A 25,529-nucleotide genomic window follows, 5' to 3' on the forward strand; every position below is an offset into this window, starting at 1 on the left:
GTCTAACTATCACAGGGCCTGTTTCACTGCAACAGTGAAAGAGCATTTGTCTGTGAAATAAATATGTACATATGTTATTGTTTTTTGACATGTTGGCAAGGAGGTTTCAAGGGGCGAGGAAGCTTATCCCTAAATCTATAACTTCCTTTTAATGTAAACTTTTACTGCCAGTCTTCTTACCAATAAATGATCCTACTTGCAAAGATGGTTTAACTATGCAAACACACTTCATTATAATGGCAAGTAGTCATTTTGAATTACACATGTCATAATACATTGTGACTAGAACCAGTAGAAAATCTATTAGCAGCCTTAACATCTGCCTTTATGTAAATGTCAAAAAGATACAAGTTATGTTACAGTTTTTGTACTAGCTACAGCAAATTAGTTTAATGCTAATTACTTCATAACAGACTTTTTGAAAGGTGCAGTAATTGTTTTTCCTGTTTGTTTGTGCCCTGTTATTAACCCACCCACCCAAACCCTCACTGAGATAATGTAATGGGCGAGCATTATACAGCAATTTTATACAGCGATTGCTCTGTTACTTCCTAGTAGGCAGGGAGGATAGCGGATCAGTGACGTCACCGAATGCTTTGGTCTCCACAGTTCAAGCAGCGCTGCAGAGATCCGAAAGACCCAGCTAGCATAGCAGTACAGCAGGCAGCAGGCAGCGAAGGATAGAAGAAACCAGAACGTAAAACAACTTTGGGAGGAGGAAAGAAAATAATGCGCAACTGTATTTGAACAGTTTCCAAGGCTAGAGGGAGAGGGCGGTGCTTACCAGTAGCTCTAACAATCCGTGTTATTCTTTTGTATTAATATTATGTCGCTAGAAGTAGACGATGATAATAGATGGGCGCCGACCCATATCCAGGTGACAGTTTTACGGGCTAAGGGCTTGAGGGCGAAAGGCAAACATGGGACCAGCGATGTGTACACCATCATCCAGGTGGGGAAGGATAAATTCTCCACCTCTGTGGTTGAAAAGACTACTTCTCCCGAATGGAAAGAGGAATGCTCGTTTGAGCTGCTCCCGGGGGTGCTGGAGGCAGACCTCAGGTCCGCTTATCCCCCAGGGAGCAGTGATCTGGTCCTAACCGTGATGCATAGGTCGATCGGGCTGGATATCTTTTTGGGGCAAGCTGTTATTCCGCTGGATAAAATATTTCAGGAGAAGAGCTCGCGGAATAACGAGTAAGTTATTTTCAATGTTAGGCTTTAAAGTTTTTTTTTTGTGTGTGTTTTTTTTTTTTTTTTTGTGTGTGTGTGGGAGGGAAGTTTTCACATCATCATCTGCTCAGGACTCGTTTATTTTTCTTGGCAGTGTAGTATCTGAACTGTAACAGTGTTTGCACGATTCATGCCAGTACATCACAGAGTTTTATTTGGGTGACAACACAAGCTGAATTAAATAAAGACGTTATAAAACGTTACGATTAATTTTTGGTCGTGTTACTTGATGCAGACGTGTACTTCAGTTCAATTACCGCTATGCTGTGTTTCAGTGCCAATAAAGGTGCAGAGCATGAATTCAAGTGATGCAGTAAGTATTGCCTGCCGACTACTCAAATAATAGAGTTTTTAATTACTTTAATATTTCATCACATCCATTTTTGTTTTTGAAGAATGTATTTTAAGTAACACTAAAGCAGAAGGATGTAAGACTATAGGTTTGCTTCAGGTATAATTTGATCAAGGCTGGAAGAGAGTTAACAGTCCATATGTTTTGTTGTGAACATGCTTGATACGTGTTCAGGCAAAAATACTGAAATCCTTAAAGATGTAATGGTTCATACAGATATGTGCATAACTGAGGGTTACATTATTGACAGCAGTGTTTTGCTGAGGCCTTTCTTGAACAAGATCCTACATGCCTTAGTTCTGAGGAAAAGGCCTAAGTTAGAATGCACTTAAACCTGTACAATAATACAAGCCTGTGTCGAAAGTGTAAACTTTACTGGGATGTCCTACACAACACCATTTTGAGGTGTGAGACTGGTGTAAGTTATGACCTCCTGCCGCTGCAAGTAGCAGCAACAACAGCGATGACACACCCCCCAACTGTAATGATTTGACCGGTACAATACCACCTGTCTTACTTTGGTACCGGTGTAGTGTGTTACATTGTCAGAATGTGGTACATGTACCAAAACCTGACCTGGGTGTTTTGCGATTGTCAAAAAGAGGTACATTTACTGTTAATTATATGTAATATTTTTGCAAACTTAAACTGGAATCAGACAAGAAATTTCTCTTAAAAGAAAAACAAACAATTCACAGCAAAATCAGAAGTCACCGCAAAGTTGCACAAGTAAAAAAAAAAATGTACAAGACCCAATGTATTGCATATGATAAATGTACCAGCATAACGTACCACATTTGAATGGGCATTTCCCTGCTTTCTTAGAGGAAGTTGTTTAGGCATGCAAGAGCGAACGTTATGCAGTGCGTACCTCTAACGCCTACCTGAAAATAACACTACATCGGATCTTGTACCGAATTTAAAAATCCATTCTGTTCAGAGTGCAGTGAGTATGCTTTGTTGTAATCCTGTCAAAAAGCATACATATTTTAAAACAAACTTCTTGATCTTGTATTAAATGTTTAATACTGCCAAAAAAAACAAAACCTTAGAACGTAAAGTCTACAAACGAGAGGAGGCCATTTAGCCCATCTTGCTCTTTTGGTTGTTAGTAGCTTGTTGATCACAAAATCTCATCAAGCAGCTTCTTGAATGATCCCAGGGTGTCAGCTTCAACAACATTACTGGGGAGTTGATTCCAGACCCTCATGATTCTCTGTGTAAAAAGGTGCCTCCTGTTTTCTGTTCTGAATGCCCCTTTGTATAATCTCCATTTGTGACCCCTGGGTCGACATTGTCAGTACCTTCTAGAATTTTGAATGCTTGAATCAGATCGCCGTTTAGTCTTCTTTGTTCAAAACTGAATAGATTCAATTATTTTAGCCTGTCTGCATATGACATGCCTTTTAAACCCAGAATAACTCTGGTCGCTCTTCTTTGCACACTTTCTAGAGCTGCAATATCCTTTTTGTAGCGAGGTGACCAGAACTGCACACAATATTCTAGATGAGGTCTTACTAATGCATTGTAAAGTTTTAACATTACTTCCCTTGATTTCAATTCATCGCTTTTCACTAATCTGATCATGTTGTTAGTCTGTTTTATAGCTTCCCCACATTGTCCAGATGAAGACATTTCTGAGTCAACATAAACTCCTAGGTCTTTTTCATAGATTCCTTCTTAAATTTCAGTACCTCCCATATGGTATTCATCATGCACATTTGTATTGCTTTGCTTGCAATACCTTACACTTCTCTCTATTAAATGTCATTTGCCATGTGTCTGCCCAGTTCTGCATGCTGACCTTTGCTGCTGCAACAGTATTTGTCATGCCTATTTTTGTGTCATCTGCAAATTTAACAAGTTTGCTTACTGTACCAAGTCCTTAATGTAGATTAGGAATAGCAGAGGACCTAATACTGATCCCTGTGTTACTCCACTGGTTTCCTCGCTCCATTTTGAGGTTTCTTCTCTAATCAGTACTTTCTTTTTTCTGCATATAATCCCTACTGCATTCATTTGGAGAATTAATATTTTATGCAGGACTTGGTCAAAAACTTTCTGGAAATCTAAAACCATGTCATATGCTTTGCAATTATCCATTGTCGATGTTACATCCTCAAAAAAATCAAGCAGGTTAGTTAGACACGATCTCCTTTTCCTAAAACCATGCTGACTGTCTCCCAGGATACTGTTACCATCTAGGTAATTTTCCATTTTGGATGTTATTATAGATTGCATAGGTTTACATATAATAGAAGCCTGGCTTATTGGTCTGTAGTTGTCTGGTTCGGTTTTTAATAGAAGTCAGGCTTATTGGTCTGTAGTTACCTGGTTTGGTTTTGGTTTGCGGTTTGTAAATAACTTTTCATTTCTTTGACTACTATTGGGGGGGATCTCATCTGGCCCAGAGGATTTGTTTATTTTAAGAGCTCCTAGTCCCTTTAACACTTCTGCCTCAGTTATGCTAATGTTATTTAAAACTGGATAGGCACAGGTCGATGTGTGGGGAATGTTTCCCATATCCTCCTTTTGTAAAAACATGTGAAAAGCAATCACTTAATATATTTGCTATTTTTTTCGCATCGTCTATGATTTTGCCATTTGTATCTCTTAGACATTTTAAATCCTCTTTGAATGTTCTCTTGCTGTTATAATATTGGAAAAACTTAATGAACCTTACTAAATCACATTCAAGATAAATACAGCCATTACCTCAAAAAATTAAACTCCCTTCATAAAATAAACACTCATCAATTCTGAAAAATATAATACTGAATTCCTTCCTGTTGCTGTATTGTTTTTTAATGGGTTATTTTTAGAGTTTAACAACTACCGTAAATTTGCTCAAACCTTGTAATAACAATAATAACTAGAACTGCCAGGCAGTTTTATGGATTCCAGCTCAGGACCAGTTGGCAAGTTTGGCAAGCTGTAGCATTTCAGCACAAGTATCAGCAACAGATCAGTTTTATGGAGCAGTTTCAATTCAAAATACTTCATTAGTTCATTATCGTAGAATACTTTATAACTTTAAACACCACAGTAACCATGAGTGGTCAAAGTTCATGATCAAGGTAATTTTTAGATAGTGTGTATATGGGCTCCTAAATGTGTTATAGAGTAACCGTAACCCTATGGGCACTGTAAGGAGTTATAAGCTAGTCTTACATTTGACCTTAGAGAGGTCAAAGGTCACAGGCAATGTGATTTTTGGATGGAGCACATATGGATTCCTATATGTGTTCCATAGTAACCATGACCCTATTTGCCCTCTGTAAGGAGTTATAAGCTAGTTTTACATTTGACCGAAGATTTTCAAAGGTTTTAAAGAAAAGTGTCAGGCGGCCATATTCATTTACGCCCAAACGACATTTTTGAAAAAAAAAATCAGTATGTGTTGACGCAGGGATGATGCTTGTCAACTCTGGAGTTAATGAAATAAACTTTTTTTCAACTGAAGCAGTTTTAAATGCAAGAAGAAAATGCAGGTCTGGTGGCCATCTTGTTTTACAAAAGAACACCATTTGCAGGAGTGCCATTTTTTTTGCATCTGAACTGTAATCTACACAGGATGATACCTGCCAAGTTTCATGTTGATTGGTTACACCGCGTGCGAACAGGAGCAGTTTGAAGTTTTGGGAGGAACAATGACAATAATAAAACACGAGAGTTACTTAGCAAATTTACAGCTTCCAGTACCAGTAACAGTACCAAACACTTTAGCAAACAGTGCAGAATGCCAGTACCAGCACCAAACACTTTAGCAAATAGTGCATTATTTCATTTTTACATAGTAACCGTGACCCTACGTACACTCTCTCAGGAGTTATAAGCCAGTTTCAAATTTGACCTTTTGGAAAGTTTAAAGACAATCGCACTACGATCATGTGTGCCAATTTTTGGTTCAATCGGACTAGTGGTTTCAGAGACAAGGGTTTTTTTAAGCCAGTTTTCTATGTTGATGATGTAATCCAATGTGGCCGCCATGTTTTTTTATTGTAGTAATTACCCTTGAACATCCTTTAAAGACAACCACACTAGGATCATGTGAACCGTTGGTTTGTTTCAATCAAACTAGTGGTTTGGGAGAAGAAGATCTTTGTAATTTGTGATTATGGCGCCTGTACTTTGTGATTTTTGATGTCATGCAGCATGGCCGCCATACTATACAACCTATCGGCTTCTTACAAACACCAGTTAATTTTGGACTATCCCTCAACAACTGTAACAACTTTCAGCACTCTGCAATAAGTGGTTTTTGAAAGACACATTTTTACATTTATGCAAAAAAAAAAAAAAAAATCAATTCAATATGGCGACCAAACCATTTGACCTACGACATATGTTCAATAACAATAGGCTTCCCAGCCTATGGCCTGGAAGCCTAAAAAAAAAAAAATCTTTACAATAACAATAGGCTTTCCAAGCCAGCTTGGAACCCTATTAAAAAAAATATTTTCAATAATAGGCTTCCCCAGCCATTCTGCCTTGGAAACCTAATAATAATGTCACCAATATAGTGTATCTATTTTCATCTGTCAAATGTTGGTGGTTATACAGTGAGCAGGGTTGAGTTCTGACAAAACCACTTTTGGGGGAATGAAAACAAGCTGTAAACCCAAAAGACCTTCCCAGAAGGCGTGCCCAAACATGGGTACATATGGCAAGCAGAGAGAGCAATCAACCCAGAATTCCGTTTCGGTGTAAACGAAAGCGTAAAAACAATCCTGTCTTGGTGTGGATCTTGTGATGACACAGCGCTGCTCTGGCCCTTCAGAGCTTGCCAGCTGGTATCTCTGTAGGTGGAGAGTATGGATCTCTGACCTTTTCAAGGGCTCTGTGCTGTGTGGGGGCGTGATGTGGACTGGGGTCAGTGGTGCTGTAAACACTACCAACAAGGGGTTGAATACTGTATTAGTCATTCAAAGAAATAACCGTGGCTTTAACATCATCCCCCCAGTGTGAAGAGAGCTGTAAATATGTCAATGCAAACAAGTCTGCCTTTGTTTTAAGATGTGTTTTCTGCAGGCCCAGGTTAGCTCAAATGCTGTGCAACATCTGTGGTTGTTTTCAAGGAGGGTGTTGATTTCAGACTGTCTGCTCCCCATCAGGGTACTGTAGCCCAGTGGGATGCATAGGGTCAGGGTCGGGGTCGGGGTCGGCCCTCCCCTCCAGTGACAGTAGGTTTTCATTTGCTTCTCCAAGTCACATGATACGCTGTGTATAAAAAGAGCTTAGTGTGCATTACGTCAGACTCGTGTTAAAGTGTAAAGTCATGGTCCAAAAAAAAATCAATGTTAACACCCTAGAAGGTAAAGCAAGCTTAAACATAGAGGGCAAATTAAAATAAATAAATAAATAAATAAATTATAATAACAATTGACAATCTCACTGGTCATCTTGTCTGTAAATTCATACTGTTTATATTTTGTTAAAAACAAAATATTCATGTTTTGCATGATCTGGTACAGCTGCATCAATGTCAAATTAAAGCCGGTTTTGTGCACTACAAATATCAAACATCTGAATTTAATACTTTTGGCAATATGTGTGTTGAAATATAGGGCCTACAGTCAGGGTTGGGATCAATTCTTTTTTTTCAGTTCCAGGAATTGGAATTGATATTTTAGAGTCATGATTGTTCAGCTGCTTTCTGTGACTTCTATTTTAGTAATTTGTTGCCACTGTGGGAAGCTCATTTTAATAGTATACTGCTAATAGCAAGTATGATCAATGATGTGTTGGAATTGATTAAAAGGGAACAGGGAACTGAAAAACAGGAATTAACCCCAACCCTGCATCCGCTACTTTTTGGAAGTGATGTGAGGTACTGCCAACAATACTGCCAAACATGAAGGAACATAGTTTTGAATTCTGTACATGCATTAAATGACATTCAATTAATGGGGTCGTTACAAGGTTGTGATGAGGAAGTCTAGATTGCTGTCCTGTAATGTGAGTTTTCTCTGGTGGTGATGTACTGTGCAGTGTTACGCTTCAGTGCTGCATTCAATACCAGGAGCAGCATAGTTACCAATTTGAGTTTCCCGTTGGATCATGCTTTCAACTCATATTTCATATTTCTTCACTGTAGGGTTTTAGGATTTCTAAGTTATGGAAGGGGCCATATTGCAGTTTGCATTTATTATTATTATTTAGGTTGTTTATTACTTTGAGAATATTAAACACTGAGAGAAGGGAGCTGTTGGGCAGATTAATATTGACTACATTGTACAGTATGGCACAGACTATAGTTTCAGTTCATGCTGGAGCCAAGCCACAGCCACCAATTGGATCAGCTCCAAATTTAAAGGTGACTGTATGACCTTGTAGGTCAACAGCTGAAGAAATTGCAAGCTGATTAGCTGAAAAAAGGGTCTGTAATCTTTCATCGGTTTTAAAAACACATGGCTAATTTGCATAGAACACCATGCTAAACACAAACCTGCTCCTGTTTTTACTTTAATTTAACATTCCATAGGTAACAGGTATTTTTGGAAATGCTGTTTTGGCAATAAACTTTATTTTTAGATTTACAAAAAAAAAATCTTTTTTTTTTTTTTAATTTTAAATTATTTTTTTATTTTTTATTAATGGTATTCTGATGTTATATTATCATTGAAAACACAACTCTTAATTGAACTAGGTCTGACTTTTTCCTACCTTGTCCTTTTTGCATATAAAGAGAGGAAAGTAAAAATCCTTTTATAATGTACTTGACTGCAGTGAGATACACAAGCATGGCAATTAACATTCTGCCTCGAATATCCATTTAACAGGAAGTCGAGTCAGTTCAGGTGAATTGTGGAGGCTGTAGTCACTTAACAAGGATTTGTATACTAGTAATGGGAGGGTAAGTATTCCAGTCAATCTTTGCTTGAAACAAGGTTACTCTGTGACGGGAATGCAGTTTTTACGAAAACCATTGTCTCGTTCATCAGTGTTCTAGAGAACAAGGCAGAAAAATGTGAATAATCCCAAACTTTGATTTCTTCCGCAAGCAGCAATGCGCATGAGTCTGGTACTTATCATCAACTCTTAAGCTGGGATACTCTATAGATCTTTTTTTTTGCTCCTAAAAAAGAGTATACTATGTGGTTACCTGTTTTTATTCATGCATGTTGATTCTCGCATTGCAGTAAAAAGATTGGCTGTAATGCTGAACATGCATCTCCTTGTCTCTCTGAATGTTTACGTAGAGATAATTGGACCTAATCGGATTCTTGGTTCCGGTTGCACTCTGCTCTTAGCTTGTTCATATATGCAATGCTGTAAAACTCTTGGGTAGCTTTCCTGGCTTCTCCGTTTCCTCAAGGAAACCTTGATGATAAATTCCTATAATCATTTCATCAGCACCAGTAGAAAACATGTTGAGGCTCTGTATGTCTAGAGAGTGGAAAACTTAAATGCAGCCAAGGCAAACATGCGTCAGAATCTAGTAAATATCTCTGGCAGTCGTGTTTCACAGCAGGCAGTGTTCTACCTAAATCCCATGCCAGCACAGCAGTGGACTCCACTATAATAGCTTGAGTGCCCAATCTTCACAGTGTTTCTGTTTGCTCAGGGCACTGCTGTGACAGTTGTGGGAGATGTTTTGCTTGTAAAATTGACAAGCAAGATCATGGTCAATAGTATAGTAAGCCAGTGCACACACAGACGCATACACTGTACAGAGTGTCCTCATAGTCTTGTGAAAATTAAATGATAGATACAATCAAAGATCTAAGGAAGCAAGAGTCTAAGTTTGGAGAAGTTTTGAATTTCGCAGCAGTTTTTGTGTTCACTATGTAGTGTGAGACAGACGGATGCTATCACTGAATGGGTCCAGATTTTGCACTAAGATCCTACAAAGATCAAAAGCAATGTTTTGGCTGAAAGGCCATGATCGGGTTTATCTAGGAAGAAACTGGAGGAAAGAAAATCGTTATTTCTGAGTGCTACCTTATCTTAATATGCAAAAATAGTCACATATATAGATATTTTGTAAATAATGTATTGGGAGTGAACCCTACAGACTGTCTCTGCTGTACTGTACATTGGCCCTTGAGTAATTTTTATTTTATTTTTAAACAAATGCCAAAAATAACCCAGCAAACAAACTTAAATAAAAGCACTTTTTTTTTTTCTTTACGATACACCCAAGTTAACAAAATAAGAGTATCAACCACCAGAGTTATTTATTGGTACTGTACCTACAGTATTTTGACTAATTAAAAACATTACGCTTTGCTGTCACCTATAGTATGCTTCATTTTCACTCCCACCCAAATTTTGTTTAAGTTTGAGATACGCAATCCCAATACAAAAAGCAGAACACATTATCTTTATACAAGCAAACCGTTACTGATGTAACTTTTAGAAAGCACTATAGCTTTGTCACGATGCAATACAACTGGCTTTTCTGTTTTATTTCCTCATAAAACAACAGGTCCATCTTTAGTTTTCTGCTGCAAGTTTAGACTTATAGTTTAGTTAAAAAAAAAAAAAAAAAAAAAAAATATTTTTATATATATATTTGTTTATTACCATAGCAACAAGTGCTGACCTTGGATAGCAACCAAGTTTCGGTTTCCAGCTGGGACCTGGAATTCTGGGTTGGTTTTCATTTTATGATTAGGGTCTGGCTGAATTTTCCAAGACTCTCAAGGTTCTCTAACTCCACATTTGGTACTGAGATGGTTAAATACTTAGATTACGGCATGCAATTAACAGCTAGTAATTAGTATTGATCTTAGAGGCTTGACTGTATTGAGTGTTTTATTGGGATAAGAAATCAAAAAATAACTTTGACATTGTTGTGAAGTCAGCACTGAAACTTAACTGACTTTCATTTTCATCTAAATCCCTGGCTAGATTATGTGACATGTCATGAGCTGGACCGATTTGTTGGTTGTTTTAAAATGCTGTAGTACTGTACATGTGGAAAATAAATACGGTAAAAAGAACTTTGACAGACACCTTTTTAATCAGTTTCTTTTAGCATTACAAACTATTATCACAATCTGGTTTTTGTAGTTTTTGCAGACTGTATAAACATCATTTGCCGGTCCAGGAGTGATTTATTGGGTCCTGTTTGTTTCTCTAATGAAACTGTCAGGAGAGGTACAAGTGGCGACACCTGCCTTGGTGGTGTTAAGTTTGGGAGATTGAATGCTGTTGTTTGTCTGCCTCATCAACGGTCTAGTCATGGGTGATATTTAACATATTCTTTCATAGCATGGTTTTGTATGAAATTGAGATTTGCTTAAATGCAACCTGTTATGGTGTAATACCTACAGCTTCTGCCATGGCTTGCATATCTGCTGTGGCAATCTGTGTATACAGCATCTGTGTTTGTATAGCTGTTTACTTGTATCCTACATCATTTTGGAAGAGTACAGTAGAGTGCTTAGTTTTTTAATGTTGCACTGAATGGGACAGTTGAAGGAAACAGCTATGCCCTTTTATAAAAGGAGAAACGATTTTAGCTCAATTCAAACATGAGCTGCCAAAGATTGAAAGTGACTGGCAGCCAACACCTCCAGCATAAATAAAATTCTTTAGCTTGGGCTTTGGCGTTCTTCCAAGTTTTAAATAAATTTTATTTTAGTCTTGAGAACAAAGGTTTAAAATGTTTACACAAAGGATATATCACTATTTGCTGTGGACTCTCTTTGCTGAGCATATTTCTTTATTTTAACAGTGACAAGAATCCTCTTCACAAATGTCTTGGCCTGATTAAACTGTTTTCGTTTTGTTCTCTTGGTTGTGGTAGGAGTTCTACCTCTGAAGCAGTAGGATTTTTGACGATTCAGATATGTTGTAGAGAACAAGTTGACAAAGCTGCAACATCTAATTTCCAGGGATTTCCTGTTTTATAGTGGTATGGCATAGCAAACTTTTATCACAATAACTGAAGTGAAAGTGTCTTAGAAGTTACTTGAGTACTGTAAGAAGACTGCATACCCTGTGAAAACATGTCAACAATAAATGTTTACAGTTATAACCAAGAAAAACATGACTTCATTAGGGTCTACTATAAGTGAGTTGTACATTTTTCCAGGGTTGTAATGTTTGACAACTTGTATTTGTTGCAGTTCATCCAGGAAAGGCTTGGCATGCCAGGGGTCAGCAACCTAATCCTCAGGAGATGTTTGTAATAGCCTAGCTTTTAGGTATGAACAAACACATGTACAAATCAACTTTTATGGGAAAGCATAATCCACAGGACCGTGAACTATCAACCTATTGTTTAGTTAGAGCATGTTAAAAACCAGTGATACCCAGTTTAATTCATTGCAGGCTACTAATTTAATGTGCAGAGGGACTTTTGCAAAATAGTCTTTACATTTATCAGATGAATTTGTCTGCCAACATGTAGTATGTTTGTTTTTTTTAAATGTGTTTTTTTAATATTCATTGTCTGCCCGGAGTCAGGCTATGAATAGAAAGTGATTAAGACAATTGTCTCAGATCACTGACCAAAGTAGCTGGGGCTCAGTTCATATTGCAAGCCAGCTTGAAACATGATAACAGTGCTGTTTCTCTTAGGTAATTGTACTGTCATTTATGTATTCTAAGACATAGATTAAATAGAGTTCACAGAATCTATGTGCGATACATTTGTTCAAGGACAAAGAGAGATAAGGCACTGTGGACTAGGGGCTGTCAAGTGTGATGGTGCATCTTTAAACCAATATTACTGTGACTGAGCATATTGAATTGAAAACAGAGAAAGTGGATTCAAAGACCTAAGCAGAGACCCTTTGGGGAGGCTTGCACTGAGACTATCGAATTGCTTGGCTACACATTATTGATTCTGGTTTGGAAGTTTTTTGGAGGGATCTGTATCTTGTAGGTGTGGATCTCTTGGCAATAGTGGTAAATGGCCAGAAGCATAATTCCCTTTTTTAATATTTTAGCTCTGCCCTTAAGAATTGCTGCATACTTTTTTCCTGGTTAAACACTGAGAGGGTAGCCTTTACAGGCCTTTACTAGATAATCTGATTTAAAAAAAAAAAAAAAAAAAAAAAAAAGAGTAAGCCAGCATAGACTATACTTTCAAAAGACCAGCTAAATGTCCCGCATCCAGATAATTAAACACTAAGGTGCATTGCTTGGTGTGTCATTGTCACATAATACCCCCCACCCCCCCCAATTATAACACATTTTCTCTTATTTTCAATACTGTTTTTGATGTAAAGCCACTCAGCTGTGGTAAATCCCTTCGAGTCACTTTCATGGCAGCAGGTGGTTTAGTGCAAGGATGGATTTCTGTTGAAGGTTGTGATCAATAAAGTCCAGGTCACTAGTACTCCTTTTCCCTGGCACATCTGACGGGTATGGGTGGTTCTCCATTGGCTATTTGTCGAGCCGAGCGAGAACCAAACCGTGAAACTCCAGCCTCACAAGATCCGGCTGCGAGTTCCAGGGGCAGGGGTTAAGGATTTTCAGCATTATGTTGGGTCAGTGGGACCACTCAACAAAGACAAACAACATGCCGGGCAGCGAGTATGATGAGAGAAAAGTAAAGAATAGGGACGCTGAGGAAGTGCAGGCTCTAGTTTCTGTGGGCAGACAGAAGTGTTCCGGAAGATCTGCAGTTGTGCATCAGAAATGAGAAAGTTTATGCCTGAATGTCTGACGATTTGAAACATGTGGACATAAACCGTGGGTATGGTACACTTAAGTATCACACTCGAAAAACAAAATTATACCAAATTTCTCATCGTTGACCTTTGTTATATTAAAAGAAAGAAAAAAAATGTGGAAAATAAAACAAATCTATATTGATTTTCAAAAATCTATAAAACAAAATACAGGTGTACTGTTATAACAGATAAAACTATGGCTCTTTTTGCGCTCACACAACTCTAGAAACAACTATCCTTAAACAGGATATCGTTAGCAAATCATATTTTTAAAACCTTCTTTATTCCCCTTCAACAGAACTAATTGAACTTTATTTAGTCGATATTAGTCACATTTGTGGATTATAAAGAAATTCCTAAATATATTTACAAAATATAGTGATATAAGATGCAGCTGTATTGTTAATTTTTGAATACCATTTGTTTGCGCATCTTTTGACAAACTGAGTTAATTAATAATAACAGTCTTTCCCTGCGTCAGTAACACGGCTCAGCTGTACAGTGGAAAAACAACCCAGGCTACCCTTAACCGCATCATGAGAGCTCGGTACGGCCCCGGCATGGCTCGGTTATACAGTGGAAAAGAGACATAAGTGTGGTGCTGATTCTTAACAAATAAATGTCAGGTAGTGAATAGCAGAGATGCACTGAAGGCACACATTTGTGCAAAAGCTTTAATGATACCCCTATCTTAAAATAAAGTTCGACCAGAGTCATTTCAGTTTGGTTGAACTGGTGTGTATCCCACTATGCTATCCATAGCCACTGTACAGTAGATGTGTTTTACTATGTACACTTACTGAGATTCAAGCAGTAAGACTGCTTGATCCCTCGGGTGTGTCATTGTATACAAGATCTGTAGAACATAAATTAATCAGAACTACGGTACTTTAGATTTGAAATGAAAGTCAACTAACTGCAGTTCTTAATTTCTTCTTTTTTTTATAGATTTTTTTTTAGTATTGTCCCCATGCATTTAGAGGTTTAGAATGACAGTGAGCATTGGCCAAGGCGTACAGGCTTTTAGTAAATACATGTAAAACTGAAAAGAAACTTTTTAAAATTGAACAGACATTGAAAACCACACTTGTCAAAACTCTTGTCTGCAAGTTACATGGGATGCAGTTACTCCAGTACTGGGCAGTTCAGGTGTTCTAATCCTGGGTGCACAGCTGCCTGAGATTCAGATAGTCACAGGTTTTAGCTGTAACATCTCCCAAGACGGTCCTTTCCGTAGCTCCTGAACTCGTCGCATATGCCTGGGGCGTTAGCTGCTCACATTCCAGAACTTTGTTTGGGGAGGCTGTTTGTTTGGATTCTCAATCAGCCCCAAATGCTTTGCAGCTCCCATAGAACCATCAGCAGTTTGTTTCACATGTTATGTAATTGTTTATTTTATGTTATTGCTGGTGGCTTAAGTAATTCCTGTCTGAAAGCTGTGCTGGCGTGCTGAGATATAAGGCAGTGGTTCTCAAACCGAGCTCTGGCTTTGAGAAGGAGTTTGTAATATTTTTTGGCTACAAGTCTATAGTATGGATGTATTTTATAACACATAAAAGCATTGGCTTCTGCAGTAGTTCAAACCTTCATCTAATTTACTTACTGTAGTTGTGTGCAACAAGACACTGCCTTTAAAGCTTTGTTTATCTTGCTTCAGATATTTAAGGGATATTCTGAGATGATCCCCAAATTCAATATTGTGAGATCCCGATATTGACATATGGAGTACAGCTGGGCATTTCCATATATTTTAGTGCCACTGACTAAAAATAAAAGTCTTGGTACTGTTTGACAAGGCTTCAACAAGTAGTTAGTTTTATTAACAGAAAGTGTTATACAAGTATGCATAAAGCTGGAACTGTTCATAAATTCCCAACAGTAATTAAAGGTACAGATTATAATAAATCAATAAATGATGTCGTCATTGGACCACTATAGAGTATAAATAAATGTTTACATTAACTAAATTATTATATTAAATAGAGTGCATACCTACCGGTCCAGGTATACGTTCTGCTACATGAAGCCTTAGAAATATGATATTGATTTATGGAGGAGAATGGACAAATGAGACTCCATTCCCAGCACGGACTGTAATGTCTTGGCTCCTCATCTGATATCCGTTCTCCATTTAAAATGACTATTACAATACAGGATTTGGGGATTAACACTTAGTAAGTATATTTCTGAATATCCTTTAATATAGTTGATACATTGGATTAAGAAAAAAAAAAAAGCCTACATTGTATGAAAAAAATTTGTTTGAAAAAAAAAAAAAAAAAAAAAAAAAAAAAAAAGATTTAGTCTGTAGTCTACTCTAGAAACAGCACGGGGCCATAACATCTTTAGAACAGGCCACAGGGGGGATGTCTTTTAATAACAATGTTATTTCCTCACCCCATCATGGGGACATTGTTTAGGCCAGAGAGGATTTAGGCCAGAGAGGATTTTGTAATTAAAAGCATGCATCCGTGTAAAAATCTCTTGCAATGTCAAGCAGAATGAAGAAATAGTTTTACCAGGGTGGGGCTGTAATAGCCCTTTTCCTTTCCTTTTTTTTTTTTTTTTTTTTTTTGGTTTTGGCATGATTTTATATAGAGCTGACCTTGGTACATTTTTCAAATAACTGAGCGAGCCGATCTGCTTAGACTGATTGGTCTTGTGTGATAAAGCTACAGTGCAATAACGCAGTAGCGTATGAATGTGGAATTCATGACTATCTAGTCACTGCTGCCCAAGACATTTCACAGGTGAACAACGCTGAATTCCATGCTGTGCAGTCAGTCGGTTTCGTGCTCAATAGTGCTTGCCTCTGTATCACTTCAAAGGCACTAACAGAACATTCCAGAACCTCCACCCCCAAAACTTGAACTGCAAGCCAGTCAAACAGATTTGTAATGGAAACGAATTCCTAAAATACAGTTGGTATTGGTGCCAGTACCGCATGGTCTCTCCTTGTATCATTTGGATGCAGTACATTAATTCAAGCCTTCCTGTGAAAGCAGGCATTATTATTATATTTTTTGCTGGTGAGTTAGATTAGAAATTGAACACAGTCCATCGCATTTTGGGGTTTTCCAGGATTCATCAGTGTTCTTGCAGAAACAAAACGGAGTGTAATAAATGTGGCTACCTAGACTTTACAGTTTTCCCATGTTACATTGTTTCATCAAATAGCCCAGAACCCCTTATAAGGAGGCAGTCCATATATGCTGGAAAATATGCAAAAACAAAAAAAAAATGCAGCTATTAAAAGTAGATGTGTGGAGTACCTCGTGTATTTGGTGTTTGTATTAATAATGAGTTATACAAATCTAAATCAAGTATACATAATCATATTATTTACTTAGCAGACACCTTTATCCAGGGCAGCTTACAGAGAATTGGGTGCATGAACTATACATCAGCTGCAGAGGCACGTGCAACGTCTCAGCCCAAAGACGGAGCACAAGGAGATTAAGTGACTTGCTTAAGTTTATTTCCATGCCTGTTTCCCTAAATGTAAAAGAGTAATGTAAATAGTATGCTCAGGCACAGTAGGGTGCTTATTTTTTCAAACTGGACAAAAACGAAGAGGGGGGTGGGGGTTGAGTGGGAGAGGAAAATGAACTGTTTTGTAAAGTTGCCATTTAAAACTTCAGTGAAGCCAGAGTATTTTTTTTTCTTACTTTCTCTAATCTGTGTGTTTGTGTGCTCTGTCAATATACAGTACAGTAATAACTTGTTTGGGTAGGCTGGTATGGGATGACTAACTATGCCTTTTTTAGCGACGTTTGGAATACCGTCTTTTTATACAAGCTGTCAAGTTCCATCAGTTACATACCTGGTAACATATCAGTGCAAAAACCTGGAAAAAGCCTTCAAACTAGCAGGTGAATGGTGCAGGAGTCTATTTTCAAGAGAAAAAGAACTGTAAAAATACTTTGAGGTGAAAGCTGTTGTTGCCGTGCCAAGTGGTTTCATGTTTTTAGCAATACAGATCAAATGGGTTTTTGGAACATGTCTGAAGCTTACAATATTTATGATGAAACAGCCTTAGGTGGCCCTATCTCTGTATTTTTTAGCCTGAGTAATAGCATACAGTTTTCATGCTTAAAATGACATTCAATTGAGGTAGGACTGGTCCTGCAGTTACAGCAGTCTCTTAACATCCTTTTCTGGTTTTCTGAGGTCTCAAATCAGACTCGGCCCTATCCTCCACTGGACGTGGATCTGTGAGTTAGATTAGAGGGGGTGACTGTCTTAGAGTATCTTAAAGACCCTACCTCATGGGAAGTGCACTTTTCTGGTCATTTGCCATCTCATCTGATTTTCTCAGTGCCTAGGGAACACAAAGTGCCTTGCTAAGATATTCCCTTACTTGAATGGTAACATTTTGGCTAAGTAGCATTAGATGCCATTGATAATAGGCCGTAAATTTTGAATTTAGATACATGCTGGGTACCCAAAGACACAGAGTTCGTGTTTGTTCCATTGTATCTAAATTGGAGATCCGACAATGAGGCAGGTCAATTTCAGCAAAAAATGCATAGTTTGTAATTTCTGGATCTGGGTAAACTTGTTTGCCTTTGGGCATGGTGACAAATCAATTTACTGTTTTCAAAGAAGTGTTGCGTGAAGGAAGTGGGGCCTGAACAGAAAGAAAGATCAAGTCCCACACCAGAGGGGAGGCTTTTCTCTTTTTGTGAGGCAGATAAACCATTTAGGGACGTGTACAGTACAGAATTGAAGTCTGATTTATTTTGATGTTTTACACTTGTGATGGTTCATGTCCCATCCCTTATAAAATAACAATAACTTTTAACAAGCTGCCGTGTTTTAAAGGAGTCCTGGAATAAAGCAGGACTTTCTTATTAACAACTGCAACAAAAACAATAATATTATATGCTATGTTTATTTAAATGTATATGAATTTGTTTTAAATTTAACAATTGCACAAAGTACATAACAGAGTATTACACTTTACCTGTGGGGTTGGAGGAGGCTGCGGGTGGATGCCAGGACAGGAAAAAAAGGAAGGCAAACAGAAAATCAGAATTCGTGTGGTGCTGAATGCTCAGTGCGTGTTCCCCTGGGAAGGGGCTCATTCGCAGGGAAGTACGTAGTTTGTTATTCAGTAACCTTAATTGTCCATACAAGTAAAACTAAATTAAAATAGAGATTGGAAGCAAATACTTACTATAAATACAGTATAATCATAAATCTCGAAAAACTACTCACTTCTAAATCTTTTGTAGTCATTTTTGTATTACTTTAGTATAAATACATGTTAATTTAGATTCATATGTTGTTTTTTTCTGACTTTATGTGAACGAAAAGACACACATTTGCCCGTTTTCCCATAGGAAATAGTGATATTTGGAAATATCACTGTCCTGGTCACAAAAGCAAAGTTTGTGGGGAATAATAGCCATTTTCTATACTTTTGAGGCATAAGCAATTAGGAAATAACACTTACTACCCAGGAACAAAAATTGTGTTACATAGTGTTATAAGCATTTCTAAAGAAGCTAGTGTATAAACAGGTGTAAACAGGTATATGTACATACAAAACTGTGAAAACGAAAGTATTTTTTAATTTAAAATGAAAGTAACATATGTTTTCTCTTGAATGTGTCAGTCGAGGCAGCACTGAATCCAGGTTGAGCTGCATTTGCCTGCTGCGTTGCAGTTTTCTGATTGAAATGATTTACCGAAGCGCTGTGGCTAGCTTCAATATGAAATCTCTCCTGCTGATATTTTTCCTGGTGCGTTCCTTGTACAAAACTAAGGAATTGATGGCTGCCAGGTCTGAGAGAGAGAGAGAGAGAGAGAGGAGTGTAGGTTATATTTAAAATAAAAATGTATTGTCTGGGGTTCTAGGTGTGCAGGATTATAACGTTATTTTTGTGATCCTGCCTTTCAGACGCTGTCAGGGTATTTAATACATGTATTTAGGAAAAATCATAAAGGGACAACTGCATACCTTTCAGACACGCAGAGTAATTTAATTTTGAAAACCTCAAACCTTGAAAGTGACTGCCGTGGTGGTTCTAGTGTTAATATGGATTTCATATAATATACTGCATGGCATGTTAATCTGGTTCAAGGAATGAACTGAGTTTCTGTAACATGACTAAATAATCTGATATTTCTTCATGTCCTTGTGCTATTTACTTTTAATTTTAATATCCCCACTTGCCCATAGTCCAGCAGTATGAAAGAACTTGGCAGAGGTCCAGGTACTATCCATTGTTTCCCAAACAGGACAGAGGAGTCATTTCCAGCTTGTGCAATAAAACAGAGGGAAGCCGTTTTCGGTTTTACCTCTTTAAAGAATGTAGTGCGTTCTATAACATCATTGAGGCTATGCTACAGATTGGTTAGCACAGCTTCTATATGGTCATTAAATACAGTCCGCCACCTCTTTTATGGATGCTTCAAGTCAAGACTAAACTGAGAGGTATTTCAAACAGTTTGCCAAATAAAAATGCTTTTCAAGAGATATATTGGGTAGTATAGGTCACCCCCATGTGGAATATTTGCCTTGTCAGCTGTGCTTTAGGAGGCCACTGGCTAATTAAATGACAGACAGTGTACTGTACTGCTGTTTGTGTAGACCAGTGGTTCACAACCTTTTTCAATGTATGGTCCACCTTGGTGTTTGGATTTTTCCCAAGGACCACTCGCCATGCATTTTTTTCACAACAGCATTTTTGAAAAAATCTACAAATTGTTCTAATTACAAATTTAAAACAGAAAATAATTGATTGTATTCACCCCCTTTGCTATGACATACCTAAATAAGCTCTGGTGCAACCAATTGTCTTTAGAAGTCACATAATTAGTTGAATGGAGTCCACCTGTGTGCAGTTAAGGTGGTTCACATGATTTCAGGTTAAATACACCTGTCTCTGGGAGGTCCCACAGTTGGTTAGTACATTTCCTAACAAAAACTACATCATGAAGATGAAGGAACATTCAAAGCAAATCTGGAATAAGGTTCTTCAAAAGCACAAATCAGGGGTAGGATATTAGAACATTTCCAAGGCATTGAATATCCCCCGGAGCACAGTAAAGTCTATTATTAGGTAATGGAGAGAATATGGCACAACTGTGAATCTGTCTAGAACAGGCTGTCCTCAAAAACCGAGTGTCCGGGCAAGAAGGGTACTAGTCAGGGAGGCCACCAAGAGGCCTATGGCAACTCTAAAGGAGTTACAGTCTTTCACGGCTGAGCTGGGAGACATTGTGCATATGGTAACAATAACAAAACTGGCCTTTATGGGAGAGTGGCAAAAAGAAAGCCATTGTTGAAAAAAACTCACATCAAATCTCGGCTAGAGTTTGTCAGAAGGCATGTGAGAGACTCTGAGACCAAGTGGAAGAAGATTCTATGGTCTGATGAGACCAAAATAGAGCTTTTTGGCCTCAATGCTAAGCGCTATGTTTGGTGCAAGCCTAACACCACACATCATCCTGAGAACACCATCCCTACCGTGAAGCGTGGTGCTGGCAGCCTCATGATATAGGTATGCTTCTCTGTGTCAGGGCCTGGAAAGCTTGTGAAGAAAGATGGCAAAACGGATGCAGAAAAGTACAGAGAAATCCTGGAGGAAAACCTACTGAAGTCTGCAAGAGACCTGGGGCTTGGGAAAAGATTCATCTTCCAGCAGGACAATGACCAAGCATATAGCTAAAGCCACACTGGAGTGGTTTAAAAACAAAAAGGTCAATGTCCTGGAGTGGCCCAGTCAAAGCCTGGACCTCAATCCAATTGAGAATATGTGGAAAGAGCTGAAAATTGCTGTTCACTAAAGGTCCTCATCCAGCTTGAACAATTTTGTAAAGAAGAATGGGCACAAATTGCAGTGTCCAGTTATGCAAAGCTGGTAGATACTTATCCAAATAGACTCATAGCTGTGATTGCTGCCAAAGGTGCCTCTACCAAACATTGACTCAAGGGGGTGAATACTTATGCAATCAATTATTTTCTGTTTTGTATTTGTAATTAATTTAGAACAATTTGTAGATTTTATTTTTCACTTTAACTGTGGTTTTTTTTTGTGTTGATCAGTGGCAAAAACTCCTAATTAAATCCATTTTGATTCCATGTTGTAACACAATAAAATGTGGAAAAGTCCAAGGGGGATGAATACTTTTGAGAGATTTACAGGAATTTTGTTAGCGCCATGAACTATAAATCCCAGGCATTGTCCCCCATACTTACTGTATTTACTTTTCTTTTTAAACAGTTGAAGAACTTTGTTACCTATGGGCGCAAGACATTTTTATCTAATATATTGAGAATCTCTAAAACTAAGCAATTACTGCTGCTTTTACTAACATTTATTTGAGATATTTGTGAGTGTTGCTTTGCTGAAAGTAATATGCACACAAGTCTAAACTATGGGAGAACTAATTGTAAAAGACACAAAGGACCTGATCTGTTAGTAATACTTCACTAGTTTTAGTTCCATTAAACTCTGTCTGTGGTATTTCTAGTACTGGTTACTATAATCATTCACTTCCTGTGAATGGAATTCTTCACGACTGCTAGAACCTTATAGGAATTGCATTCTTTTTTTTTTTTGAACATGTTGGAACATTACAGAGTGTAAATGAGAACTTTCTTTTGTCACTATTGGCGCTTCTTCAAAAATTCCGTGGTTTGCATTTATTTTTTTTCTGTAGGCATTCGTGTTGCTTAAGACATCATTGCATTATAATATTTCAAAACCTGTTTGTAACACTACAGTACTGTAAGAGTTCAGATGCTGTAAAAGATTATTCTCGAAAACTATTTATTTGTGTACTTTGAAATAACTTCAGTCTTAACAAAGTAAAATGTTAAATGTTCTGTTGCCATAACCTGTATAGAATAAAAAAGGTCAGTGACTAATTATGCTGCACCATTTACTGTACTGTACCTAATTTATACTTACTGTCCTGCACCTTCTGAAATTCCTTGGATAAAACAATCTTCTGTGTTAAATTTATACAGCTGTACAGTATATGTTTGTGTACAGTGTTTGTATATACCGGACATTTGTATGCTATGAACAAGCAATAAAGTATTGCAAATTCCCTTTTTTTTTCCCTGAATACAATTATCTGATGTGTTTTCTGTCCTTGGGAAATAGTTCTGCAGTTCACTTGTTTGTAAGTGGTAACTTATCTAACCCAGTTTAACAGGAAAGCTGGTCTCTGAATCAGTTTTATAGATGTCCGTTGTCACTCTGTCCTCTATCTTTTTCATGTTGTTGCTACACGGGATGTATAAATGGATCCGGTGGTGAAAGCACTGGGTCTTATCAGCAGGAAATGCCCTTGCACCACGCCTGCAAAGTACAGCTCCACTGACCAGAGAGATGTTTGCTGCTTCTTTTTTTAGGTTTTGCAACACTCCCTCTTTTAGCTCTTTATTATTTTTTTTAACTGTATTGTAATTTGAACTGCAACTCATAAAAACATAAGAAAATTTACGCATGAGAGGAGTCTATTTGGCCCATCAAAGCTGGTGCATTTCCCAGTAGCTGATTGATCTCAAAATGTTGTCAAGTTGAGTCTTGAAGGATCCCAGTGATTCAGCATAAACAACATGGCTAGGTAACCCATTCCAATCCTGTAATGCACAGTCCTAGTTTACTTGTCAAACTGTTGTATTTATTTTTGTGAAGTCATTCAGTCCTGCAGGACGTCTCGCAAGAAGACTGTTAGTTGGGGTAAATTGTGCCATGTTATCTTATGTGTTGGTTCTGATTTGACCTGGACCAGACTCAATCCCAAGCCTCCAGTCTAGTAAATTAGCTTGCCTCACCACAACCCCAACAGAAACCAGGACTGAAGGACATTGTTTGACATTAGGTGGAGATAGGCTGCTTTTAAAAAGGCGACAGTCATTCTAGTGCCTAAAAAAGTTAACAAGGCTTTGGATGTCGTCCCATCTCAAGTCTGCCCTGTCTTGCTAAAATATTAGAGCGAGCTGTCATGTAACTGCAAATATCTGTGACCTTTGCAATCTAGTTTTTGACAAGTACATTATCAATTTGCGTTATCAATTTTAATTCTTTTGGATCTTAGTGCTGCATTCTACACTGTAAATCATGTTATCTTACTTGATAGGTTAGAAGGTTTGTTTGGCATTTCTGGCATTGCACTAAAATGGTTTCAGTCTTATTTTACTGGGCAACAACACTTTGTCTCTCTTGGCGGTTTTAGATTTGAGGTTGGGCTGGTAACATCTGGTGTTCCAAAAGGCTCAATTTTGGACCCTCTACTATTTAGTATTTACATGTTTCCCTTTGGTCACATACTAAGATTATCATTTTTATGCAGATGACACCCAAATTATGTGCATACTAAATCTGATGTTGTTGCCTCTGTGCTTGCTGATTGCATTTCTGATATTAAGATTAGATGTCACAAAACTTTCTGTATCTTAACTGTGACAAGACAGGTTATGTTGCTAGGAACTGCCCACCAGTTACCTAAAACCAATGCTGTAAACTTGTCAGTTGATGGTACTGTGCTTGATTTTAGTTCCAAAATTAGAAATCTGGGAGTTTATTTTTGTTCTTGGATTAACTTTTGACCCTCATGTGCAAAATACTGTTAAGGCATCATTTTTCCACCTTAGAAAGGGTATGACCTATGCTTTCTGCTTCTGTAGCTGAAAAGCTGGTTCATGCGTATGTTTTTTTGAGGATTGATTATTGTAACATTCTGCTTGCAGGCGTCTCCAAAAGCACGCTGTTCAAATTACAACATGTTCAGAACTCAGTAGCTCGTGTCCTGACAGGGTCATGTGCAAGGGATCATATCACTCCTGTTCTAGAGGCCCTGAACTGGTTGCCTGTCAGGTTTTGAGTTGATTTTAAAATTGTACTTCTTACTTTTTAAGGCTTTCCATGTTTTGGCTCCAGAGTATTTATCTGATCTCTTATCAGTGTACACCCCTTCACACAACCTTCGCTCAACTGATCTTGGATTGTTACGTGTTCCCTCTGTTCACCTACTTGCTATATAAAATAAAGTTTATTATTATTTATTATTATTATTATTATTATTATTATTATTATTTTATTATTATTATAGAGGGAAGGAGACATGTCTTCACACAGTGCTGATGGTATGGAATGAGCTACCTAGTTATGTTGTTGAGCAGAATCACTCAGATTCTTTAAGACCCAACTTGATAATACTCAGATCTTTTAGCGTCTAGGAACCGGAGGAGCTAGGATGGGCCAATGGCCTCTCAAAAACATTTTCTCAGGTTTTTATGTATTTAAGTATTGCTGTACCATGCTTATTCTCTGGTTATCCACAAAAATGTTTTGTGTAAACCAATACTTGCCTGCTGATTTCTGCTAAGAGTAATGGGAGAAGCCAGTAATGGGCATACTTTGTTATATTTAATAGTAACTGTTAATTTTTTATTATTTATTTTTTAGCAGGTGCCCTTTTCCGGGGCGACATACAATTGTTACAAAATAGCACATTACAGAGTATCATATTGCAGATGAGAGCAGTTCTAAAGAACAAATAAATCATATATTTAAATTATTTAAAGGTAACGAGTAGGCGCTCTGCAGAAGTTTTAACACACTTTTAGACGCCTTCACTGTTTACAGTTTCTGTGTACAGGGCACTGCATGTAAATGTTAAGGTTTGGAGTACAGGGCAGTGCTATACACCAGTTCATTGTAATATACTGTACATAAGCTGTTCAGGACAGTTTCCTCAAGAGATTTATAAAAGGGTGGAGGCTGAGCTTGAACACATATCTCGTTTCTCATTACAAAGGAACCATTTGAATGTGGAATACCTCGGGAGATATTGGACATGGTAAAAAATAAGTGCTGAATAGAACACATGACTTTAAATACTAGACTGGCCAGTTAGATTCTAGAATTTGCCATGTAGACAAACTGAGGCTAGTTTGCAGTGCCAGGTATAGAGCTTGTAACCTCAACTCACTGGCAGGGTCATAATCCATAACAGCAGTGCTGGTTACATAAACAAGATCTCATAACCAATAAAAAATAATGCACAGACTACATTAGTCAGCACTCGCATGTCTGACCCTTTAAAATGTTGACTTCAGTGATGGTTAAACGAGTGTGACGCATATCTGATTATTTCATTGTGGCCCGTTCCAACCCTTGTCTATTTTTTACGGAACACAAAAAGATGTAATATCAAAAATACATAGTTGAAAGAACTGTGTTTTAAAATAAGTTTAGGTTTCCATTTAGATGAACTGTAGTTGATTTTGTTGGTACAGTACTATATTTCCAACAGTTTTAATTCAGAACGATATGATTCTGAAA

At 37.7% G+C, this 25,529-nt stretch overlaps 1 protein-coding gene across 3 annotated transcripts in view; it reads left to right on the forward strand.

Moving 5' to 3' along the window:
- The first annotated feature begins 600 nt into the window (after nt 1–600).
- The window catches only part of LOC121294236 (rab11 family-interacting protein 5-like), a 56,705-nt gene continuing 31,776 nt past the window's right edge, over nt 601–25,529 (forward strand). For 2 of the 3 annotated variants that reach the window (XM_041217817.1, XM_041217818.1), the window contains exon 1: nt 601–1,197. In XM_041217817.1, coding sequence (XP_041073751.1) covers nt 827–1,197 — 371 coding nt within the window. In that variant the 5' untranslated portion in view covers nt 601–826. The remainder of the gene's footprint in view (nt 1,198–25,529) is intronic. The other variant, XM_041217821.1, reaches the window with a different exon arrangement.

Source organism: Polyodon spathula, chromosome 2, assembly GCF_017654505.1.
Source record: "Polyodon spathula isolate WHYD16114869_AA chromosome 2, ASM1765450v1, whole genome shotgun sequence".
In the NCBI taxonomy this organism is placed as follows: domain Eukaryota; kingdom Metazoa; phylum Chordata; class Actinopteri; order Acipenseriformes; family Polyodontidae; genus Polyodon; species Polyodon spathula.